At 29.0% G+C, this 22336-nt stretch overlaps 1 protein-coding gene and 1 non-coding gene across 2 annotated transcripts; both read left to right on the top strand.

The window, feature by feature from the left end:
- Positions 1 to 14181: 14181 nt before the first annotated feature.
- On the top strand, positions 14182 to 21457 carry LOC129911665 (uncharacterized). Its single transcript, XM_055989535.1, has 5 exons — positions 14182 to 14310; positions 16756 to 17143; positions 20752 to 20985; positions 21053 to 21300; positions 21364 to 21457. Exons 2-5 carry the CDS (start codon positions 16762 to 16764, stop codon positions 21376 to 21378), a joined length of 879 nt encoding a protein of 292 aa, XP_055845510.1. The 5' UTR covers positions 14182 to 14310; positions 16756 to 16761; the 3' UTR covers positions 21379 to 21457.
- Trnah-gug (transfer RNA histidin (anticodon GUG)) lies at positions 20355 to 20426 on the top strand. The gene has a single exon. It is a non-coding gene; the product is annotated as a tRNA-His (tRNA).
- Positions 21458 to 22336: the final 879 nt, after the last annotated feature.

Raw genomic sequence — 22336 nt, 5'->3', positions numbered from 1 at the left:
TTTATTTATTTTTGTTTCCGCATTTTGAAATTTTGTTTTGTCACTTATAGACACTTAGACGATGGGATACCCCCAAAAACCATTTTATAAATAATAAAAAAGCACTAAAATTGTACTCATATATTGAAAAAAAAAATTTAAACCTATTCAACCCTGAAATTATTATTATTGCATAAAATTTCCATTTAGAATAAACTATTCCACAGCTATTTCTAGAATAATAAAAAAAAGAAAAAGAATATTGTGTGACGTATAGTTGGTTTGTATTCGATTTTATGAATAAACAAAAGAGTTGAGTAGCGAACTTTTTTTTGTCGTTTTTTTTTTTTTTTTAGTTGTTGTTGGTACACGCAATAATGAAAGCTTTTGTAATTACCTAGATAATATAAGAAAGACAATAATACAATTGTTGCTATTAATAATTTTACTCACAGCATAATTAAACAATTGAAAAAGAATAAATAGTTATGGGATTTTAGGTTGAAAAATTCGAAAGACAATAGAGAAAAGTCAATGTTCTTAACCTAAAAGATGATGGTGTTGCATACGTTTCCAATTTTATTGCCTGAGAGATTTCTTTGAACTTTAATAAAATGATTAAGATAAGGTTATAAATGGTTATTCAACCATCAATCATCATCACACTTCACACCAAAGAGAGAATTCAGCGAATCCAGATTCAAATATTGACTTTTTTGTTTTAGCAGAATTTTGAAAAAAATAAAAAAATATTTATTTTGTTAACATTTAAAGTCAACATTTTGTAAAAAAAAAAACACTTTTGATTTCAATTTCTCCTTCACAATTATACAAAAAAGTAAATATAGCTGAGTTCAAGAGAAATGATGCAAGGAAATTGCAAATTTGTTTTGTAAAGTGTTTTACTTAAACATCAAATAAAAGTAAGTGATGTAGGCTTTTAAATGTTGTTGTTGTTTTGGATATTATTGAACAAATGGATTATGAGCCTTTTCACTTTACACACTTAAGTTATTTTTAATAAATTGAAGTGTTATTAAAAATTAAAGTTTATTTATTGCCAGTTTGATTGTGTTTCTTTAAATATATTAATTATCATATTCATTCTATCATTTTTATTTTCATAATTGTGATTAAAAGGCCTCATCTTCACGTATTTTAGATATAAACTTATGTTTATGCAGGATTGTTGCGTTTTTAAGACAAATTTTAAAGCACGTGTAGGCACTACATATCCCAAATCTGTGTTTTGTTTTTCATCAAAACAAATTCCAAATTAAATATTAGATTAATTTGTTTACCACACGTGAACGTAATAATTTTTTTCTTGATCTTTCACAAGTTTTTTTGCGACCTTAAGTAATTACTCATACATAACAAGTATGACTAAACGTGTTGCAATAAAAAAAGTTTTTTTTTTTCAAACACAATAAGAACTCAATTGAATTAATTTATAAACAAACAAAACCAGTAGCACCGTTTAATTATTTATCAATTAAAAAATATTAATTCATAGCAGTGTGTTACTAATTGTGTTTACTAAATTAGATTCGATTATAAAAAAGTTGTTGCTCGATTTACATCACTTATGCAAACAATAATAAACAAACAAAAAAAATTGAACATTCTATTAGTTGAAAAGGCTAGGCAGAGTTACTCACCATCTAACTACTTAGCATCACTTAGCACTTAACTATCGAACTCTAAACGATTTGTATCTGGTAATGAGGATGGTTTGTATGATATTTAAGTGTGTATTTGTGTGTACAAAAGTGATTAATAAACAGGGTGTTTTTTTTTCTGATATTGATGATTTTCATTATAAAATCTTACAGAAGTAGTTTGATGTAATTCATTATTTTTTTTTAAAAGGAAATGGTGCAAACAGTTGGCTGAACACAAAATATAAATGCTGTGTTCGGACCATTACCAATCTGTCTGTTCGATTCGAACTATATCAAAATGTAAGAAAACTCACAAAAACACCATTCATTTTCTAGCGACACAAAACCAGCCTATCTCCACAAATTAATAAGATCCTTAGAAGAAATAATCAAAAGAACACGATTAGTTGCCTAATGGTTTAAAGTAACAGATGATAAAAATGCTCTTCGCGATATAATAGATAAATGTAACACCCTGCACAATGCACATGTAAATACTAAAGTATGTACTTTGAATTAATTATCACGGAACTTAAACAACTAAGTCATGGCAAAATGTTAGTTCCGAGAAATCAGTTTTGATTATATGGGGGTTTTCACTGTTTGACTTCAACGAGTCTTAATGAATGGAAGTGTTTTTATTTTTATTTATTTATCAATTTTGTAAGTAGCTTGCAAAGTGTTGATACTAATTTATGTATTGATCTAAGATTATATTGTTGTAAAGATAAGAAAAAAACAATAAAGATAATTTAGAACAAAATGGAACTAGAAGAACTCTATAACAATTCTCAACTCTAACATATTTTGTCTAGTAATTTCTAACCTCTAACCTAATGGGTATAATTATTATTTTTAATATAAAGTTCAAACTAGCAAAGGGCGTAAATAAATTAAGTGTGAATAGGTTGTAGATTACTAAGACTGACTGAATCAGTGATCGCTAAAAATATTTATAGCTGCTTGTTAGTCTTGTCTGATTTTTATTTAAAATATAAATAAAAGTGGTTAAGTTGAAAACCACTTAATTTACAGATATTTTTTTGTATTTATCAAAATGTTTTAAAGGACAAATAGCCACTTTTGTATGGGTTACGTTGGGGGAACATATATAAGACAAATTTCATTGAAAAAGTCTCATGTCGTTTTCTATTTGCTTTTGAGATTTTTGTGTAAAAATCTCAGATTTTCCACTTCAAATAGAATATGAAATCTAGTTTTGCAATTGTGTACGAAATCTGTGCGTATAAAAAAAACTTTTTAAAATAAAACAATAACAAATGGATGGATTTCGGACTCAAATACTAATTGTTCCTAAGAGGTCATTTAAGTGTCGAAATGAGCTGATTACTATAAGTAAAATGAAATAATACTCATATAAATTAGGGTCATATATGAATACTCTTAGGCAACATTGCTGTAAGCCCAATTTAGCAGGTCGTTTAGTTTCATTGGGACATGTATTTTTCGACTGAACCATCACTTTTTTCCAACAATTAATATAGGTACCTTTATACCACTTCGATTCTTTTTATTGAGTTTTTAACTTTAAAAATGTCATCCCTGCAATTCCAAGTCAAAAGTTATTTTATAACTTTCATTTAACCTTGTACTACAAGCACAAATCCAGTTCGATAAAAATGTTTAATTTTATTTTCTTATGAGTCGTCCTTTTTTTTATAGACTTTCATTCTGAAAATAACAACTTCATTGAAAGTATTTAAAAAATGCAAATAATTTTAAATTAAATAAACATGCAAACGTACTTATATTTAAATACACGTTAACCCAAATATTATATTTAAATTGATCCGATTAACTAATAAATAAATAAATTCAGAGCTACTTGAAATGAAGTTTACCCCTGACGTAAGACATAATCTTCATGTCAATATTAATTTAATTTATCTCATGAATTTTAAACTGGATATACAACACAGCATCAAATAAATACAGGGTGTTTATTTTTAAGTTGTAAATAGGTGTACATATCTTTGGAGTAATTTTATTTTAGTCATTGGTTGTAGACTGTCTCTTCTCTTCTTTTATATTGATTATTTTTATAAATGCCCATGATATTTACAAAAGTTCAACTGTCCAACGGTTAGAAGATTTTTATTAAAAAACTGAGGAAAATGAAAAACTATAAGGCCTAATTTATTCACGCTCTATTAAATTTAAAGTCGCCATTTAAAACAGGAAATTTAAAAATTTGTAAGCGGTTTGACAGTTTTCTAATTAAACATGAGGACTTTAAATGTAATGGAGAGAGAATAAATTGGCCCTAATTAACGAAACTAAGAAAACTATGATTTGAAACATTAAAACAAAATTTAGATCAATTAAGCTTGGATTAACTAAGCTTGAAATAAAGTAAGTATACAAGAACGAACAACAGAACTAGGAAAAGAATTTAGTTTAAACCTTTCATTCTTCCAGCTAATAAGTGGTGGAAGATTTTAGTTTGACTTACATACCAACCTTCTTACCTATCTTTAACCCAATGGCAAGAAAGAAATGTTAAAATGATTGTATTAAAAACTTAACAATTTTTAACTGTAGATTACACCCTGTAATTAAAAATATATTATCGATAGGAAACGAAGGCAGGTGATTATGTTATTCGGGTTGTATCAGCTGTGTTTTTCCTTGAGTAAGTGATACTTTCGTAACGTTGTCACAGTCAAGCATTGAAAAAAAAAATTAAATAAACAGGCTTTTTTGAATAAGTATCTACATAAATTAAATGGCGCCTGCATATCAGTACAGCAAATGCAACGAAATTGTAATCATTGCTTGAAGGTGGCTCAACTGATTTCTTAACATGTTAAAAATTTTGATTTTTCTTATCAAAAACAATTTAAATCAGCTATTATAAAAGATGTTCTGTAGTAAGATAAATTATAAAATAAAATCGAAAAGTTATGCAAATTGTTGTTTTTGTTTAAAGTAATTTTTTTTATAAAAAAAAAACATTAACAAAATTCATAGTACGTCAGAACAAGAAAAATTACAAAAACAAGTTATGCTGGAGTTTTCTGTTGAATCACCTATAGTCCTCATTTAGCCTTGATATTGAATTTTTAAACACTAATATTTGTTAAATTTGCTTATTTAGCGTCATCACGCATAAATTGGAAAGCATAAAAGAATAACAAATAAAAAAAAAAAAAACAAGTTTACTAGTATTAAAGTAATAACAAAACTATTTTGTTGATTTTTTTAAGACTGGAAATTGTTTCTTCCTTTATATTTTCTCAGAAAATTTGTTCTAGTAATAATTTAAATATTATATAAAGTTAAAAAAATAAACATTAGCAACCAAATTGACTTGTTTTCAAAAGATCATTACAGCTTACGTTTGGATATTTTAGTTTTTGTTTTTTTTTTGGCGGGAAAAAATTATAGTTCTAAGACTTTATGAATTTCAATTTCCACTGTTAAATGTTTGACTTGTTGATCTATAAAAATGATTGAACATAAAAGAAAACACTGGTCGGCAACGAAAATAGAGCAGGAAGCAAACCCTACTTTTCTAAAGGATTTTTGTGTGCTGAGTTCGAATCCGAAGTCAAAATTTCACTGGCACATCACGTTTTTGAAATATTTGAATATTAACAGGTTAAAAACGCGTTTTTTGGGTAGGCACATTTGACGTCAAATTAAATCACCGTTAAGTTTTTTTTTTTTGCAAAACTACATATGCAATCTCGAAACGCCATATTAAAATGTCCTTAAGGTATCTCCTTATTTTTTCAAAATTATTGTTTTTTCTCGAAGGTATTGAAAAAAGATATTTATAATAAATACCTCAAAATCTTGCTTGTTTTTTCCAAAGTAATGAATGGTTTTTTGAACCAAATTATAGTTTGCGTCTTTTGATTTAGACTTAAAAAAGCAACATATTACGGAAAAATATATATTTTTGACTAAACATCAAAAAGAACTTAATTAAAAAATTAGTTTTTGGGAGTTTATAGCGAAAATAGTGATTAGTGTAGCTCAAAAACTAGACGTGATAGAATAAATCTGTAAACAGTTTTGAACTCAGCGCACTAAAGTCAATTAAGATCAATTTTCACATTTCTTGCTCTCGACTTTTTTTTGTTTTTTGCCGACCAGTGAAATCAACAAATTTTCAAAAAAAAAAAAAAAAAAAATTGTTACGTATACACCACAGTGAACTTTTTTTAAAAACTTTTTAAATTAAATAACTTAGAGATTGCACGTACATATTAAAAAAATGATTAAGGCTATACTCAAAACTTAAATTAAACTCTTTCATGTGCATATAGTACATTATTGATGCATCCGTCTAAACCTCCTAAATTTTAAACTACACCATACATTCAATGAAATTGCTTAACTTTTAGCTATGATTATGCAAACCAAATAAATTTACATACATGTTAATAACCAAACATTAATATGAAATTTAATTCAGCTGTGCATAACATGCAAAAATAGAAAAATAAACTCCTACTTTATGTCCGTAGACGCAACTTGTGTACAATGGAAACTATATAATTCTGTAAATATTGTCATTTGCTGCGATGCGTGGTGACAGCACTGAAGGGAACATTATATTACTAACACACTATACACCACTCGAGTTTACTGCAAATTAATTCAATGGTACACTGCCTTTAGATAAATCACCCCGCAGCCAAAACGACTTTTTGCCCAAAAAGATCATGACATCTATTGAATTTAATTTTGCAAATGCCAGGGTTTGAAGTCGTATAGTTTTCTTCTATACAAAATTTTAGAGAAAGATCATTAATTAAATTAATACTTTAGTCATGTGTATTCATTGTTATGGAAAATATTGAATAAATTTCTATTATTTTGGTAGATATTCTTCTTTCAAATTAAACAATGTATTAAAAATATATTAATTATATTGTTGACAATAACAAGAGGTAAACACACTTCTCTCTGAATAAATACAAAATAAAATATTTTTTCTTCTTTTGGTGGGTGGTAAAAAAACGTTCATATAAATAATAATATTAATATGACTACGTGATTTATGTGAATTTGTGTCTCTAAATGGTACCATGGTTTGTTTGTCTTAATAAAATTCACAAAGTAGATATGTTTAAGCTATAGCAACTTGCCGAATTTAAATAATTTGAATTTTAAGTTTAATTGGTTTTTTTTTTCAAGGTTGTCTTAAGAAATTGACATTTAAAATGACACGAATTTAATAAGACTTTAAATCAAGTTTAAAAGCACATCAAAATCTCAGTTTTTATCTTAGCCATGTTAAATCAAATTATGACTCTAACTTAGAATTTTAAAGTAGTTCTATTGAGAGGAAGTTAAATAAAGGTAACAAAGTTTTGTTTATACTGCATTCAGTCTTTTTTTTTTAATTATGTGTCCATCACTATACTTTCAATAAATAAGTTTTTTTTTTTTAAATTGATAAGAAAGATGAAACCATCTGAAGTCTCTCTCATAAAATTTTCGATGAACTTTAGCTATCTCCTTATCACTTGTTAGTTCTTAAGATATTTATTTAAAAAAAGATTTTTTTCTTGAAAAAAATATCGTTAGATTGTAAATAATACAATAAATTCAAATTATAAAAAGCTAATTTTTAATCATCAATCATTAAGGTTACAAATAATAATGTGATGAGATGAGGTTAAAGGCGAAGTAATTACATGGTGAAGGCTTATGAAAATAATAATATGCATAGATACAAATCGTGACTTTTCAATTTTTAGAACTAAGAAAAACTACAAGAAATAAACATGTGGTCCAAAGGTCTAATTAGATTCTAATTATTGTTTATATTTGCCACATTACATGGTTAGTTATGAATTTGATACCATCATATAACCAAAATTTGAGTATGCAGTTTTGTAGCATTATGCGTTCTCTTTACAAATTCAAAAGTCTTGCAGCTTTGAATCATTGCCTTATATTGTTTTTCAGGGGGTTAAAAACGTGAGTATTCCAATTCGTATGAATAGGCTAAACTCACACTGTTTCATATTCTAAATACAAGAATTGATGCTTTGACATTTCCCCTAAGCATGAAGATATCAATCTTCATGATGCAATCAATATAACTCAAGAAATTAAAATCTTTTTTTAGCATACTCACATTCATTGGAAAACTCAAATTTTAATCAGACATTAAAATTTTATAAAAGAGCGTGCATGCAAAGTGTTTTGGGATAATCAACTAGGAATACTTCTACCAAAGACATCCCTAAAGTATATAAGTCCAGGTAGACAGAGACACAGTACAAACGAACGGAGTGAACTAACTACGCCCTCGGTGCTCGGTCTTTGAAAGATATCAAAGTACATACTTTTGATTTTGGTTTAGTGGAACCATGAAACAATAGCAAAACAAGCCTGTTAACAATTAAAATTAACTCGAACAGATGTTTTTAGAGTATCTACTGTATGTTTCAGTTCAGTCTGGTTAAAGCACTACCAGCGCCCCTGGGCAAGATTGCACGTGGCGCCACTAAAAAAAAAAAAAATAAAAATTAAAACAATTTATTTGATTATTCACCAATATACAGATATAAAATTTCAGAATTGAGTAGAAGCGATTCAGACTGTTTTATTGGATCTCAGAATGAGTGAATCCTTAAGTGGAACCAATCGAAAACGACATAAATATCATATTAGTCAAAATATGGGCATGAAATCGCATTTTTCGCGGGACAAAATTTTTTTCATGGAATGTGTTCGGGTGGTTGTCCTTATCATAAAAGTCAATTTGTTGGGAAAATTGGAGGTTGGGAACAGCCGCCATCTTGGAAAAGAGATTGGTAGCGTTTTTATTGAATAGCTCCATTGTTATTCATTTTAACAGAAAATGACAAAGGTAGGACTTATTAACAATAAAATTATCTAAACAATGATATACAAAACAATTCCGTGAGTTGATTAAATAAAATTTTATAGTTGGTCAAAGTGCGGGTTTGTTTCGCAAGGTTGGGACAAAATGACATTTTTTCATATATCTGACGAACTTTTGATTTGTTTGGATAATTCTTCAAGAATGAATTATATTACTTATAATTACCTATAAAATGAGCCCACAATCGTTATTGTAACCATCGTATTGTAGAAGTAATCTAACTCCGAAACTCTCCATGTACTAGTCAAAAGTGAGAAAAAAGCTAGTTTTTTGCTAGTAGGCCGAGAAAATTTTAGGAGTAGAGGTATAACCAAAATATAAGTACGCAGTTTTGCTGCCATACTCGTGTTAATGTCGATTTCAAAGGTCTGACAACTCTAATTTTGGGCTTTATACGGTTTTTGGGGGGTTAAATAACGTAAGTTTTCCAGTTAACGTGAATGGGCTAAATTTATACTATTTGAAATTATAAATATACAAGCTGATGCTCTATTATTTTTCCTAAATCTGGACACCTTAATCTCGGCTATGGGGTTAATAGAACTCACGATGTAAGGTTTTTTAACTAACCATATCAGGCTTTTCAATTCAAATAAACAAACAAAAATCGAAACAAAAAAGCCTCTAAAACATAATCGTATAAACGGCTTATATCTTGAGTTCTATTGGTCACATCCTCAAGATTGGGGTGTCTAGATTTAGGAAAAATAATAGGGAATCAGCTTGTATATTTATAATTTCAAATAGTATAAATTTAGCCCATTCACGTTAACTAGAAACCTTACGTTATTTAACCCCCCAAAAACCGTATAAAGCCCAAAATTAGAGTTGTCTGACCTTTGAAATCGACATTAACACGAGTATGGCAACAAAACTGCGTACTTATATTTTGGTTATACCTCTACTCCCAAAATTTTCTCGGCCTACTAGCAAAAAACTAGCTTTTTTCTCACTTTTGACTAGTACATGGAGAGTTTCGGAGTTAGATTACTTCTACAATACGATGGTTACAATAACGATTGTGGGCTCATTTTATAGGTAATTATAAGTACTATAATTCATTCTTGAAGAATTATCCAAACAAATCAAAAGTTCGTCAGATATATGAAAAAATGTCATTTTGTCCCAACCTTGCGAAACAAACCCGCACTTTGACCAACTATAAAATTTTATTTAATCAACTCACGGAATTGTTTTGTATATCATTGTTTAGATAATTTTATTGTTAATAAGTCCTACCTTTGTCATTTTCTGTTAAAATGAATAACAATGGAGCTATTCAATAAAAACGCTACCAATCTCTTTTCCAAGATGGCGGCTGTTCCCAACCTCCAATTTTCCCAACAAATTGACTTTTATGATAAGGACAACCACCCGAACACATTCCATGAAAAAAATTTTGTCCCGCGAAAAATGCGATTTAAATTACTAATTTCCCTGGGCTATCAGTGATTTTGAGTGAATTCTGGTTTGAAATCAAGAAGAGAAATTCTCTTTCAGTATGCTTCTCATTGATTTCGTACACTTCCGGACGGTTAATCGAAAACGACATATTTTTCAATTCTCACACACAAACGTAGTTTTTATGAGAAATGGAGGAGCTGTCAATTTTACAAGAATTGAAAAATGAGATCGGGAGTAGGTCTCGCGTCTAGTTTGAAATAAATGAAAATTGTGGACAATAAGAATAATAAATACCGAAAGTTTAAGAATGCTTACGTTGCACCTATTTGCAATAAAAATTTAAATCTTCATACATATTTAATTCTTTAAAGTATTTACAATATTTTACAAATAACCCATTTCGTGAATACATATAAATTTTGTTTTGACACATAAATATGACTGTAAATATCTGATTGATATTCTTTTCTATCCAGTTCTGTTTCTTTATTCATTACAGTCTGGATATTCTTCATAAACTATTTCGTCTCGTCGGTCTATTCTTTTCCATATCCTGAAAAATAAAGAAACACACTCCATCTCCATATTACCAGCTTTTATTTAGTGATTTAAATATAAAGGCTCCTTGGCAAAAAACAAATGGGGGCGCCTTGTTCTTCAAAGATGAACGAAGATTTTGGACACCATTGTCCTTCCGAGCGCCGTTGGAAAAGTAAAATGGAAAAAAAATTGGGGGGGCCTCTCAATTCTTGCACGTGACGGCCCCTGCTGTCCCCCCCTAAAACCGGCCCTGTTCAAACTTAAGGGTACTTAAAATGCCTGTAAGTGAAAATAAAATTTTACCATGCATTATAAAAACTATATTAAATAAAAGAAATAATGTAGATTGGTCTAAGAACCTTTAAGTTGTTGTTGGTTCTTTTTCAAATATGCAACCCAGGGACGGAAGGCTTATCTAGGCTTTCTGAGTTCAACCAGGCAAACCACCTCACATGTGGATCACTAATGATGATCCACTTGATGTGGTTCTTTAAATTCTTTTTTACATAAGAAATCAAATGGCATACTGCCTTTTATTTGGAGGTCAAAACCTTTTATAACGATTTTTTCGCAATATAATAGCAAATTTATGTTTTTTTTCTAAAAATTTGTTTAAAAGATTTAATTAGAATTATTAATTTATAAATGTTCAAAAAAACAGTATATATGTAGATTCTGAGCAACTGCTACTATAAGACCAAGACGTGCATTTTATTGAATTAAATTAATTTATTTGTTTTATTTTGACAAAATCTATCCACTTTTTACTTGCTCTATAGGTACGGTGACCATCCGTCCCGGTTTACCCGGGACTGTCCCGTATTTCTACAGCTTGTCCCGGGTTTTTATTTAAGAAACCCGGGACGTATAAGTGTCCCGTATTTTGTAATTTGTCCCGTGATAGTCCCGTATTTGCACATTCTCTGATTTTTGTATTCAATATTTAAAATACTTTGTACGGAAAACAAGAAAACAGTGGTTGGAAATTAAAATTTTTCTAGTACGCTGCTGAAGCAAAACGAAAAATTTTCTAAGTCTCCAAAGTAAAAAAAAAAAAACGATTAAAAACTCTCCATAAATTCTAGCACAGGTAAGAATTTTGTTGCCTAAGCTGCGTACTGTGCAACGAAAGGCAAAATTTTCGTTGTGCTGGTTTTGTATGAAAATTTTCGTTTTGCCTCTAGACTAGGCTTTAGTTTTTTTTAAATGTTCCTCAATTATTTAGTTCCAGCTTCTGTTTGTCAGGTTAGTACACCAGAAAAAATTTCGAATAAAGAACAACATATGGAAGAGTAAAGAACACAGATAAGTTTCAAAACTTTTAAGGACATGGTGTGTTAAAGTTCATACAATTTCAAAACCATTTAAATAAAAATGTTAAAAAACAGCTCTCCCGATTTTGATTAAAAAAATATTTTTTTAGAAGTTATTAACAGACATTATTAAAAAACCATTTTCTTGATTTCTGATTTCGTAAACGACTTAAACGATTTCAACAAAAACGCTCCCATAAAATCGTTTAGGAAATCTTGATATCAAAAAAAGGAAAAATTATGAAAACTCATTTAAAAAAAATTTAAATTTTTTTTGAAAAATCAATATTTTCAAAGCGATCCAACGAATTTTTTATCCGTCCCGGGTTTGGCTTCCAGAAATATGGTCACCGTATCTATAGGGCAAGTATTGGTTTCGTGTCGAAAAAAAAATTGAGGTTTTAATCAAAACCAACATTACGATGATGGAGAATTCCGAAAAAGTGGGTCCCGCAATTCCGTCCGTGCATCCGTGCGTCCGTGCGTCTGTGCGTCCATCTGTACACATTTCCACAGCCTAAACGGGTGGATGGATTTTCTTCCAATTTGGTACAGATGATTTTTATGGAATTCTGAAAGTTGTTTTTTTTTTTGTTTTTTTATATCTCGTTTAGAACGTATACCTCCCATACGAAAAAATACGATATTACGAATTTCTCAAAAACGGCTCTAACGATTTTGATTAAACTTTGTATACGTAATATTTAAAGCAGTGGCAATAAAACTGCATTTTTATTTTTTCTCAAAAAAGTCAAATAACAAAAAAAATTTTTTTCATTTAACAAAATTTTGCCCTAAATGCCGGCTCTTACCCAATGTCAACTTTTTTAAAATTTAAATCCAGCTTTTTAAATCTACAAGGAGACTAACATAAAAGTGCTTTGAACTGCAAGAGCAAGTACGTGTGCGACCCCAGTCGTGCATTTTATTTTAAATGTTCTGAGTTTGGCCAGTTTTAACGTATTTAAAAGAGCCTTTAATATTTTTTAAAATATAACTAAACCGAAATTAAACAAATGAGACTGTTACCAGTGATTTTTTTTGTTTTTATGTTTAACCAATCAATACAGTCGTATAAAAAGTGTTTTTTTTTTTATGGAGATTGCCTGAAAAATGTGGGGTAAAGTATTCCACTTAATAAAACTAGTCTGAATTCATACTATTTCTCATTTTAAAAATATATAGCATCCACTATGGAATATGGAAGAATGATAAGAAGTTCGCATTTTTAGGGTTTTACTTTTGTTCCATTTTTAATTTGTTTTTAACCTTTGTTTTGATAGACAAAAGTCCACTAAATATTAATGATTATGTGAACAATATGAATTATAAATAAAAACCGGCAAATGAAGTTACTTTGCATTTTCTTTTGCCACCAATGAAGTAGGTATCACAGTTAGTTTTTAATTTATATTTATATATTTTAAGTTTTTTTTTATACATAAAAATGAGTTTACACCAGGTTTTTAAGAAAAAAACTATCAATTTTTTAAAATTAAGTTAAGGTCAATTCAAATGTTCTATATTATGTATCCGGAATATTCAATGCCTGGTGACTTAAAAGAGGTTATTATCAAGAATTTCAAGTTGATGATATAAGTACATTATTACAAGGTAACTATAATTTAATTTTTGCACATTGGTTTGTTTTTCCGACTCTATAATCAGCATAACAAATATTATTCCAACTTGAAAAAAAAATAAACAAATTAAAATCACATATGTGGGTATTTCTTGGAACTTAACGTATGACCATCAATTTCATCGTGACCAATTCTATCTCTAAAAAAGGCATTAATCTGCAATACTAAAAAAAAACAGCACATCATTAAAAGTTGTTAATTGTTAATATTTAAAATAACGAAAACATTAACTATTTCTCAGAATTATTACTATGGAAGATTTTCAGGACAAATACAAAAAAAAAAAACACGCCCCCTTTCCTCTCCTCTAAATAGTGTATGTTTGCCCTTTTAACACTGTCTGTAATACTGAACTATATTCATATAATTTTATGGCGATGACAATTAAGACGTTAAGACCACAAAGCTTCGTGTAAAAACAAAACATCACAACCTCCTATATCAAAGAGAGTAAGAGTAAAATAACATGATGATGACGCCGATAACAATGATTTTAAATAATTATAATGAATGGAAATATACACGCTTAAAACTGAGAGACAGAGAGAAGAAAAACAACAACTACTCTATTAAGTTTATTTTATGCTGAGTGTGGAAAAAAAAACCCAACATCTTAAGCTCCAAACAAACAATCATACAAACATGTACACAAAAAAAAAAAAAAAAAAAAAAACACAGGGGGCTTTTCAACAACTATGACGACTGTGTGACTTGCTGTCCGGCATCTACATCTCTGTACTCTTTGGAAAAGTTTTCACTATAAAAGCCCACTGCCGGCAGCGTCTTAACAACAGTTTGTTCATCGATACTCGATAGCACACACATACCGTTAATTTCCCTCCTTCCTTTTTTTACATAAAGTGATTTTAGATTTGGTGAGTTTAAGTAAATTTTTTTTTGTTTTGCTTCTTTGAGACTTAAAATCGTCTGCGTAAATACTTAACAAGAAAATCAAGTTCGTTGCTCAACTCTTTTGTTTTTTTTGTCCTATTTTTTATTTGTATCTCGATTAAAAGAAAATCAATTTTAAAGTGATTTAATTTTTATTTTTTTTTTCGTAAATATATTTATTTATTGATTTCAAGTGAAACTGGGTGAAGTGTGTTTATAGATGACATAAGGAATTAAATCAGTATTGTGAGATTCGTTTCACGTTTCTTCTATAAGGAAAATTAAATATCTATAAGCAAAAAAATAATAATATCTAGTTATATCGTTTGCCAAGAAATATTCAATTATTTGAGTTTTCTGATTGTATATGCATTAACACTTTGATTATATGGTTTTGTTTGTATTAGCAAACTTTTTATTTATTTTGTATAATCATGCAACATGTTATTTCAAATTCATTGCTAACAAATACACTTAGTGGAAGTTGTTGAAGTATGATAGTGATGTTGGATGATTATTGAGTGCATTGTTTCAAAGTTCTATAAGAGCTGATTATAATACAAAGTTCATTTGTGATTTTTTTTTCTTTGTTGAATGAACCATTCAACAATAAAACTTTAATGCCTTATTTGTATAACTTTTGGTAAAAAAAAAGTTTAAAAAAACTCAAGAAAACTTCAAATGCTTCAAAAACTTAATTTTAATTTGCGAAAAATGAAAATTCTATAATCGATGTTAATAAAGCAAAACTAAAAAAAATTTAAATCTTCAAACAAAAAAAAATTGATTTAAAGATAATGTTGAATAATTTGTGAAAATTATTAATACTTTCTGATTATTTTTCAAAAGCAATGCTCGTTTTCCTTATACAAGAAAAATATGAATTTTATTTTCTTAATGTCGTTATATTTTTGAATATATTTTTTTTTTTATTTTATTAAACTTTTTTTAAGTTTTTCAAAGATATTTCCGTATTTTGTGGATTTTTGACAAAATCAGCTGTACTTCTAAGAAATGGATAACCCATTTTTACTAACTGATTAAATTTACGAAACAAATTATTCTCCATAAAACAAGCCAAAACACTAAATTTTGATTTACAAAGTACATTTGTCCTTAAACTAAAAAGTATAGATATCAATACACTGTCCTGTGGTACTTCAAAGGGAAATATTGTTTTGAGATGTAATTAAGTAATTTGTATTATTTAAATCTTGCAATTTTGTTAGCACAAGAACTCTGGGAAACCACCTTAAATATATTAATCAATGACCACTACACTTGAATTTGTTTGTACTTAAACGTCAAAGAAAACTTTTTGAGAACAAAAATATTGACAAAATTAATTTGGTGATTTGGCAAATTCCAAAATTTTAATTTATTGAATTTGTTCAGTTGCCAAGAAGGCCTTAAAACAATATGTAGTTGACACTACCTGAACGCGCAAAGTTCAACTTTATTCCAATTGTTTTTTTTTTTTTTATTTCGTTCGGTCTTATATTTGATTTTTGAACTTATGTTTTTTAAAGCTGTTATTTGTTTCATGTCTTTATTTTTTGTATTCATTTTATCCTTGCTATTTCTGTCGATATGATTTTTTCCCATGTCGTTTTTTCACTGTGATTTTTTCTATTGTCATTTGTGTCCATTTGTCCACTGTATCACTATGATTTTTTTAGACTGTGACAAACACTGTCATTTTTATCAATGTTTTTTTTCTGTCCATATGATTTTTGTCACTGTTTTTTTCTTCAACGTAGTGTTTAACCGTAGTGTTTGATTTTTCTTACTGTGTCGTTTTTATTCATATTTTCTTCAAAATCCACTATAATTTTTGATATTGTGATTTTTGTCACTGTGATTTTTGCTCCTAATATTTTTATCTGCTAGATTTTTGCCACAAAATCACTTTTATTTTTGGAACTATAATTTAACGATTTCTATGTTGGCAATGTGCTTTTTCGTCACCGTGATTTTTGGAACTCTGATATTTTTCACTGCGATTTTTTACACTTACCTACTTTTTGTTGTCACTGTGATTTCTTTACTATGATTTTTATTGCTTTGATTTTTATCACTGTGATTTAAATAACTAAACTTATGTTTCGAACACATCTGTTAAATCTTATTTTAAGACTTTTGAAATTTCTTAAAACTCTGATAAAACGTGCACCTACACTTTTTAAATTATTTCTTCTGATTGTTACTACTTTTAAAGTGGTTTTCGGAACTTCAAAAAAATTTAATTTTAGATCAAAATAAGACCTGATACCATGGTTTTCAAAACGTTATTCATCAATTTTTAACTTAGTTCACATTACTTTTTGACGAACAATTTTTCAAGTTAATAAGTTTAAATTGCGATTTTCCTATTTTTGTATCATTATTTTCAAAAAATACTAATTTCTACTCTTTAATTTCATTTCTAGATCACCATGAAGGTACTCATCGTAGCAATGTTGGCTTTGACCATTGCCATTGTCGCCGCTGAAGAAAAATACACAACCAAATACGATAGCATTGATATTGAAGAAATCTTGAAATCAGATCGTTTGTTCAAGAACTACTTCAATTGTTTGATGGAATCTGGCAAATGTACTCCAGATGGTCGTGAATTGAAACGAGTTCTTCCTGATGCATTGAAAACTGGCTGTGTCAAGTGCAGTGAGAAACAACGTGCTGGTACTGAACGTGTTTTGAAGTACATTATTGAAAACAAACCAGAACAATGGAAGGCTCTGCAAGCTAAATACGATCCCGATGGTGTTTACTTCAAGAAGTACGAAAACGAAGCTAAGCAACTTGGAGTTAAGGCTTAAGTTTCCTGTTTTTTTTCTAAATTCATTTTGTTGCTTAAAAAAGCTCTAAATTGTCTTGTGTGTGATATTTAAAAACAAAAAAAAAAAAAAACATAACAACAACAAATCTAATACTCCCTCTATACCCTCATTCTAAAAAAAAATCAAAACAAAACAAAAAAATTAGGCTTAGTTAAAAAAAAAAATTATAAAGAGAGAATCCAAAAAAAACAAAACAAATTTTGTAAAATTTTCACAAAAAACAAAAAAGGCTAGAAAATCCATTGTCTTCGCTCTCTTTTTTTTCTAGTATAAGTTAAATAAAAGAAAAATCCAAATCTAAATTAAGAGGCAAAAACCTAAATTGTGCAAAAAAAAAAAACTGAATGAAAACAAAAATGAGATAAAAGAATAAAACAAGTTTTGTATAATATTTGTATATAAAATGAGAAAAAAAAATTAATAATTTTTGTTTTTTTATTTTTTTCTCTTCAAGTTATTGCATATATTCTTGCGCAATAGCACGCAAAAGCTGCTTTCACTTCTCAATTATCCTTCGTCTCAAGTTTCTCACCATGTAAAATCTAGTTGTTGGATTATTTATTATATTTTTTTTTCGAGTGTCAGAAGTGTCAATTACTATAACCAATATATTATGTTGACAGATGAAGCTTACAATTTTAAAAGAGTCTTGAGGGGGATTATATTATGGGTGCTTTTTATATTTATTTGCACCTGATTGCGTTTCCGCCTATGGCAATAAATTATAAATGTATATTGGCACATAAGATTGACTTGACTTGGTTTGGTTTTAGAGCTTGTCTTTGGTTAAAGCTTGTATGATACTTTTGACATCCATAAAAAATAAAAACAAAAACAAGGGGAACTTGTGTAAGTTTTCGTGATGTTGTGCTTGGTGCCATTGAAGTTGTTGTGTAAGAGCCGTTACCTTTACTTTTATTATACCTGACATTATAAATGTTTAAAAATGTTTTAATATTATTAAAATGATAATGATCACAAAAAACACAATGACCATGGACTTGATCTTTTAACTCATAAAACTGTCAATTAGAAGTGAGGAGTGTGGTAATTAATTGTCATGTTTATTGTGTATTGACTTTTATTTTTGATAACAGAAGGTGGGGCAGACGATATGGGGTGATTTTTAATTTTTGAGCAAATTTAAATAGAAAAAAAAAACAAGCTCTTGAATTAATTAAGTTGATGAAGATGGTTTGGGTATGGTAATTTGATGTTCTTGAGAAAGGTCAGTGACAAAGTGATAAAACCAGTCTAATTGTGATGTAAGAGTTACCTGTTGAATTAATATGATATCAAAACTCATAAACAATTATTTTAGTTTATAAAATTAATTCTAATCAGTTCTTAATTTGAGACCCTTTCAATAAAGGAGGTAAGACGGAAAATCGAAGTCATGTTTTATTTTTGAATTTTGTAACTCATTAAACATAATGTACAAATATCCATGGTGATAAGATGATTGTCGCACAACAATTTTGGTAATCAGAACAAGTGAATATGACAGGTCATCAGGCCTTATATTTGAAAAAAAAAACACGTTAATTTAGCCTACTCACATTGATTAGAAAACTCGTTGATTTAACGCCGCAAATACCTACCAAATAAAGCCTCGAATTTAATCTGCCAGACTTTTGACTACTTAGATTTAAGTTTTACCTCCACTTCCAAATTTTGCTTACTTTTTCATGGAATGGCCCACATTTTTTTTTGCTAAGCGATCTAATTTTTTTCAGATGACATAGTTACCCAATGATCACAAATACATTTTCAAACTTCTGATAATATTATTGCTTTTAATGAACCTTCAAACTTATTTTTTGGTTTTATTTGTTTTTAGACTGAAAAAAATTGTTACACTTTTGCATACAAATTAAAGGGTCAAAAGATTCTGTAAAACGGCTTGGTTAAAGGGTAATATGAAATATTATCATATGACAAATGCTAATGTAAAAAAGTTAATTTTTAATGCTTAATCTGATGACATCAAAGTCAAGTCCATTTATTTGCTCTAAGAAAAGTTATTGCCAATTAAAAGCAATGTTGAATGGCCCACAACAGTTAAAATATAACCAAAATCCATTTAGAAAATATGATCTTTTTCTTCCTTTGATTCAGCGTAGTTTTGATCTCAATGACGAGGGGATCATAACTTTAACATTTAATATTTTAATATTTTTGGTGAAAGGTACCAACAGAAAAAAAAAACACCTTTTCAACGAAAGAATCACTTTTTTTGAAAAGAAAACTATTTTTTTTTTGTTAGGTGTTTATTTATTTTTTAAAAACTATTTTACCGGTTCATTCAATTCATCTTATGAAATTATTTTCACGAGGCTCGAAAATTGGTTCGAATTAGAGGAAAATTGTAATTACCTCAAACTTTTGGTTTGGTACAAAAATTTGTAAAAAAAATTGATTTAGAGCGAAATTCGATTTAGAGATAGGTTCGACTTAGAGGAAGTCAACTGTAGTCATTTCAATTATAAAAATATTTTTTTAACAAAAATCCATCGTTTTAACGTTCCTTAGTAAATTTTCATTCGCAGTTTTTCAATTTGACTGGCGGAAGATAAATTAATGATATCAAACAAACAGAGATTCATCTGCCGACAAAAAAAAGCTCTACAAACAAGATTTTGTTTGCGAAGGATCAAAATGGCTATTTGACATTCAAATATTTTAGAAACACGTGATGTTAGATTTGAGATTCTGGCTTAAGATTTAATCGCTGCTTGTTGTTTTTGATTTATATTCCTTCAGAAAGAACTTAACAAATTCATTTTTCAGATTAAATCTTGTCAACTTCTCGCACAATAGAACACGAAATATAACCAACATTTTATGTGAACTTTTAATTAACCTATGGTTCAGTTTCAATAAATGGACCATCTCATTTGCCAAGACTATTGCTCCACACCAAGCTTATACCACCTGCTGCCGTCCGTCGCACAAGTGTATCCAAATATAATGGTTTCAGTTGAAAGTACCAAAAGAGAAAAAAGTCTTTTTCATAGAAAAGTGGTGGTAATGGTAAACTAGATGAACAAAAAAATCTTCTCCCACTACTTGACCATGCAGACACAAGCGAGCAATAGATTAATAATATATATTTTTTTATTCAAACCTGCTCTAGTTTGGTAGAAACAAATTGTGGCAACATGTAAAATGTTCAACAGCCTTCAATAGCCGTGATCGTCTAGTGGTTAGGACCCTACGTTGTGGCCGTAGTAACCCAGGTTCGAATCCTGGTCACGGCAATAAAACACATCTGAAGGATTGAATTTTTTTTAAGCATTCAACAGTACAAAATTCGATAAAAATGTTAACAATAAAATAACATCAAAGTTACAACTTATTTTATAGATTTTCTTAAATTTGTCATAATTGTTGCATGTCAATCGAAATTTAAAAATAACAAAGGAACAATTTAAAAACTACAATCATTTCATTACTTTAATTTATTTCAATTTTCTGCCATTCAACAATGAACCGATTATCGTAATTTGATTACTAGAAAATCAAACCACATGCCACCCAAGTATATAAAAGCCCTTTCAGCTTAAATTTTCTAAAAGTAATATTTTAAAACAATGTTCGGTCGTGCAATTATTTTCGGTCTGTTCCTGATGACAGGATTAGTTCAATCCCATCCTACTACAAATTCAGCAGAAGCCACTACTCCTCGAGAAACTTACGATACAAAATTCGATAACATCGATATCGATGAAATACTTGGTAGTGAACGTCTATTAAAGAACTATGTAAATTGTTTAGCTCGTGAAGGTCCTTGTACACCCGATGGAAAAATGTTGCAAGGTAGATTCAAGGTTCTAAGTGGAACTGGAGAAAAAATTGAATAACTTCCATTACTGTTTCGATTAAGCGGTCACATCGCCATTTCAATTTTTCAGAAATTCTTCCCGACGCGGTGTCAACAGATTGCGTGAAATGCACACCGAAACAGAAGATCGGTTCGGAGAGGGTGACACATTATCTAATCGACAACAAACCACAGGATTGGGAACGATTAGAAAGATTATACGATCCGCAAGGAAGTTATCGAAAAGCCTACTTGGAACAGAAGGTCGAAGGGACAAAGGAATCAGAGAAATAAGTTTGACGGTAAGACAGGTAGGACAGCAAATATTATTATTGATTAACAAGCTTAAATATTCTTTGATTTTATTTTGACAGGAAAGCCTTCTATAAAAAATTGTATTTTTTAAACAGAGTCGAACAAAATTTATTCTTGGATGTAAAAATAATAAAAATTGCATTTAAATAAATATAGTGTTGTGATTATTATTTTTTGAATAGTAAGTTAGGTTAGGTTAACGTCTATCAACAGGAGAGCTAATACACTTAGAACATGATTGGTCCGTTGTGATACCACCATGAATCTTTGATATTTTTGAAGTAAAAACTTCTTTAGTATTGTAGTGATTTGAAACAAGATGAAACGAAAACGCGACACGAATAGGGCTGTAAAAGTAACGACAAAATGAGTACCCGCATGTATACGTTACTTTTGATACTAGTACCCGCATCAATAATATCGTTACTCGTTACTTTCGTATGTTTCGCATTTTTCGCATATTTCGTATGTTTCGGGTGTTTCGCATGTTTCGTTACTTTCGCATGCTTCGTGTGTTTCGTACATTTCGTATATTTCATGTCTTTGATACGTTTGGTATGTTTGGTATTTTAAGTATGTTTCGTACATTGGTATAAGGGTGTAAAAATTTTTTTTTTGAAAAAAACCAAAAACAATTTCTATAATCTAAGCTACATTTTAAGGTCATAAACATTAAAATTAGTTGCGGCATTCTCATGTAATAAGAGTTTAAAGGTAGCTATATTGAATTTTTTTCGTTTTTTTTTTAATCAAACGTGGAAACTTTTTTGATTTTTTTCCAAATTTTTAGACAAAACTTGGGTAATTTTTTGTTTATATTCTTTCAGTAATCACAATTCTTTAGAGACCTTTATTTCAAAAGTGCAACGCGCAGATCTCGAAATATTAACACTTCAATACAACCATGTCGAACAATTTTTCATTTATTTTTTCTATTGAGAGTGATTTTCAAACCTCTTTTTCTCTGCTTTTTTTTTGTGTTGAAAATTTTGCACCGAAAATAAACAAATTTTTTGAAAAACCAAAAAACTT

The sequence above is a fragment of the Episyrphus balteatus genome, chromosome 1 (assembly GCF_945859705.1).
Source record: "Episyrphus balteatus chromosome 1, idEpiBalt1.1, whole genome shotgun sequence".
NCBI lineage: Eukaryota > Metazoa > Arthropoda > Insecta > Diptera > Syrphidae > Episyrphus > Episyrphus balteatus.
This window is presented reverse-complemented; position numbering and strand designations above follow the sequence as displayed.

Excerpts from the sequence above, each read along its gene's own strand:
- LOC129911665 (XM_055989535.1), top strand. The coding sequence starts at position 16,762 with ATGAAGGTACTCATCGTAGCAATGTTGGCTTTGACCATTGCCATTGTC. Across the intron at positions 17,144-20,751 it reads GCAACTTGGAGTTAAGGCTT|TTAAAACAATGTTCGGTCGT; the intron begins AAGTTTCCTGTT and ends AAAAGTAATATT. Across the intron at positions 20,986-21,052 it reads CGATGGAAAAATGTTGCAAG|CGGTCACATCGCCATTTCAA; the intron begins GTAGATTCAAGG and ends GTTTCGATTAAG.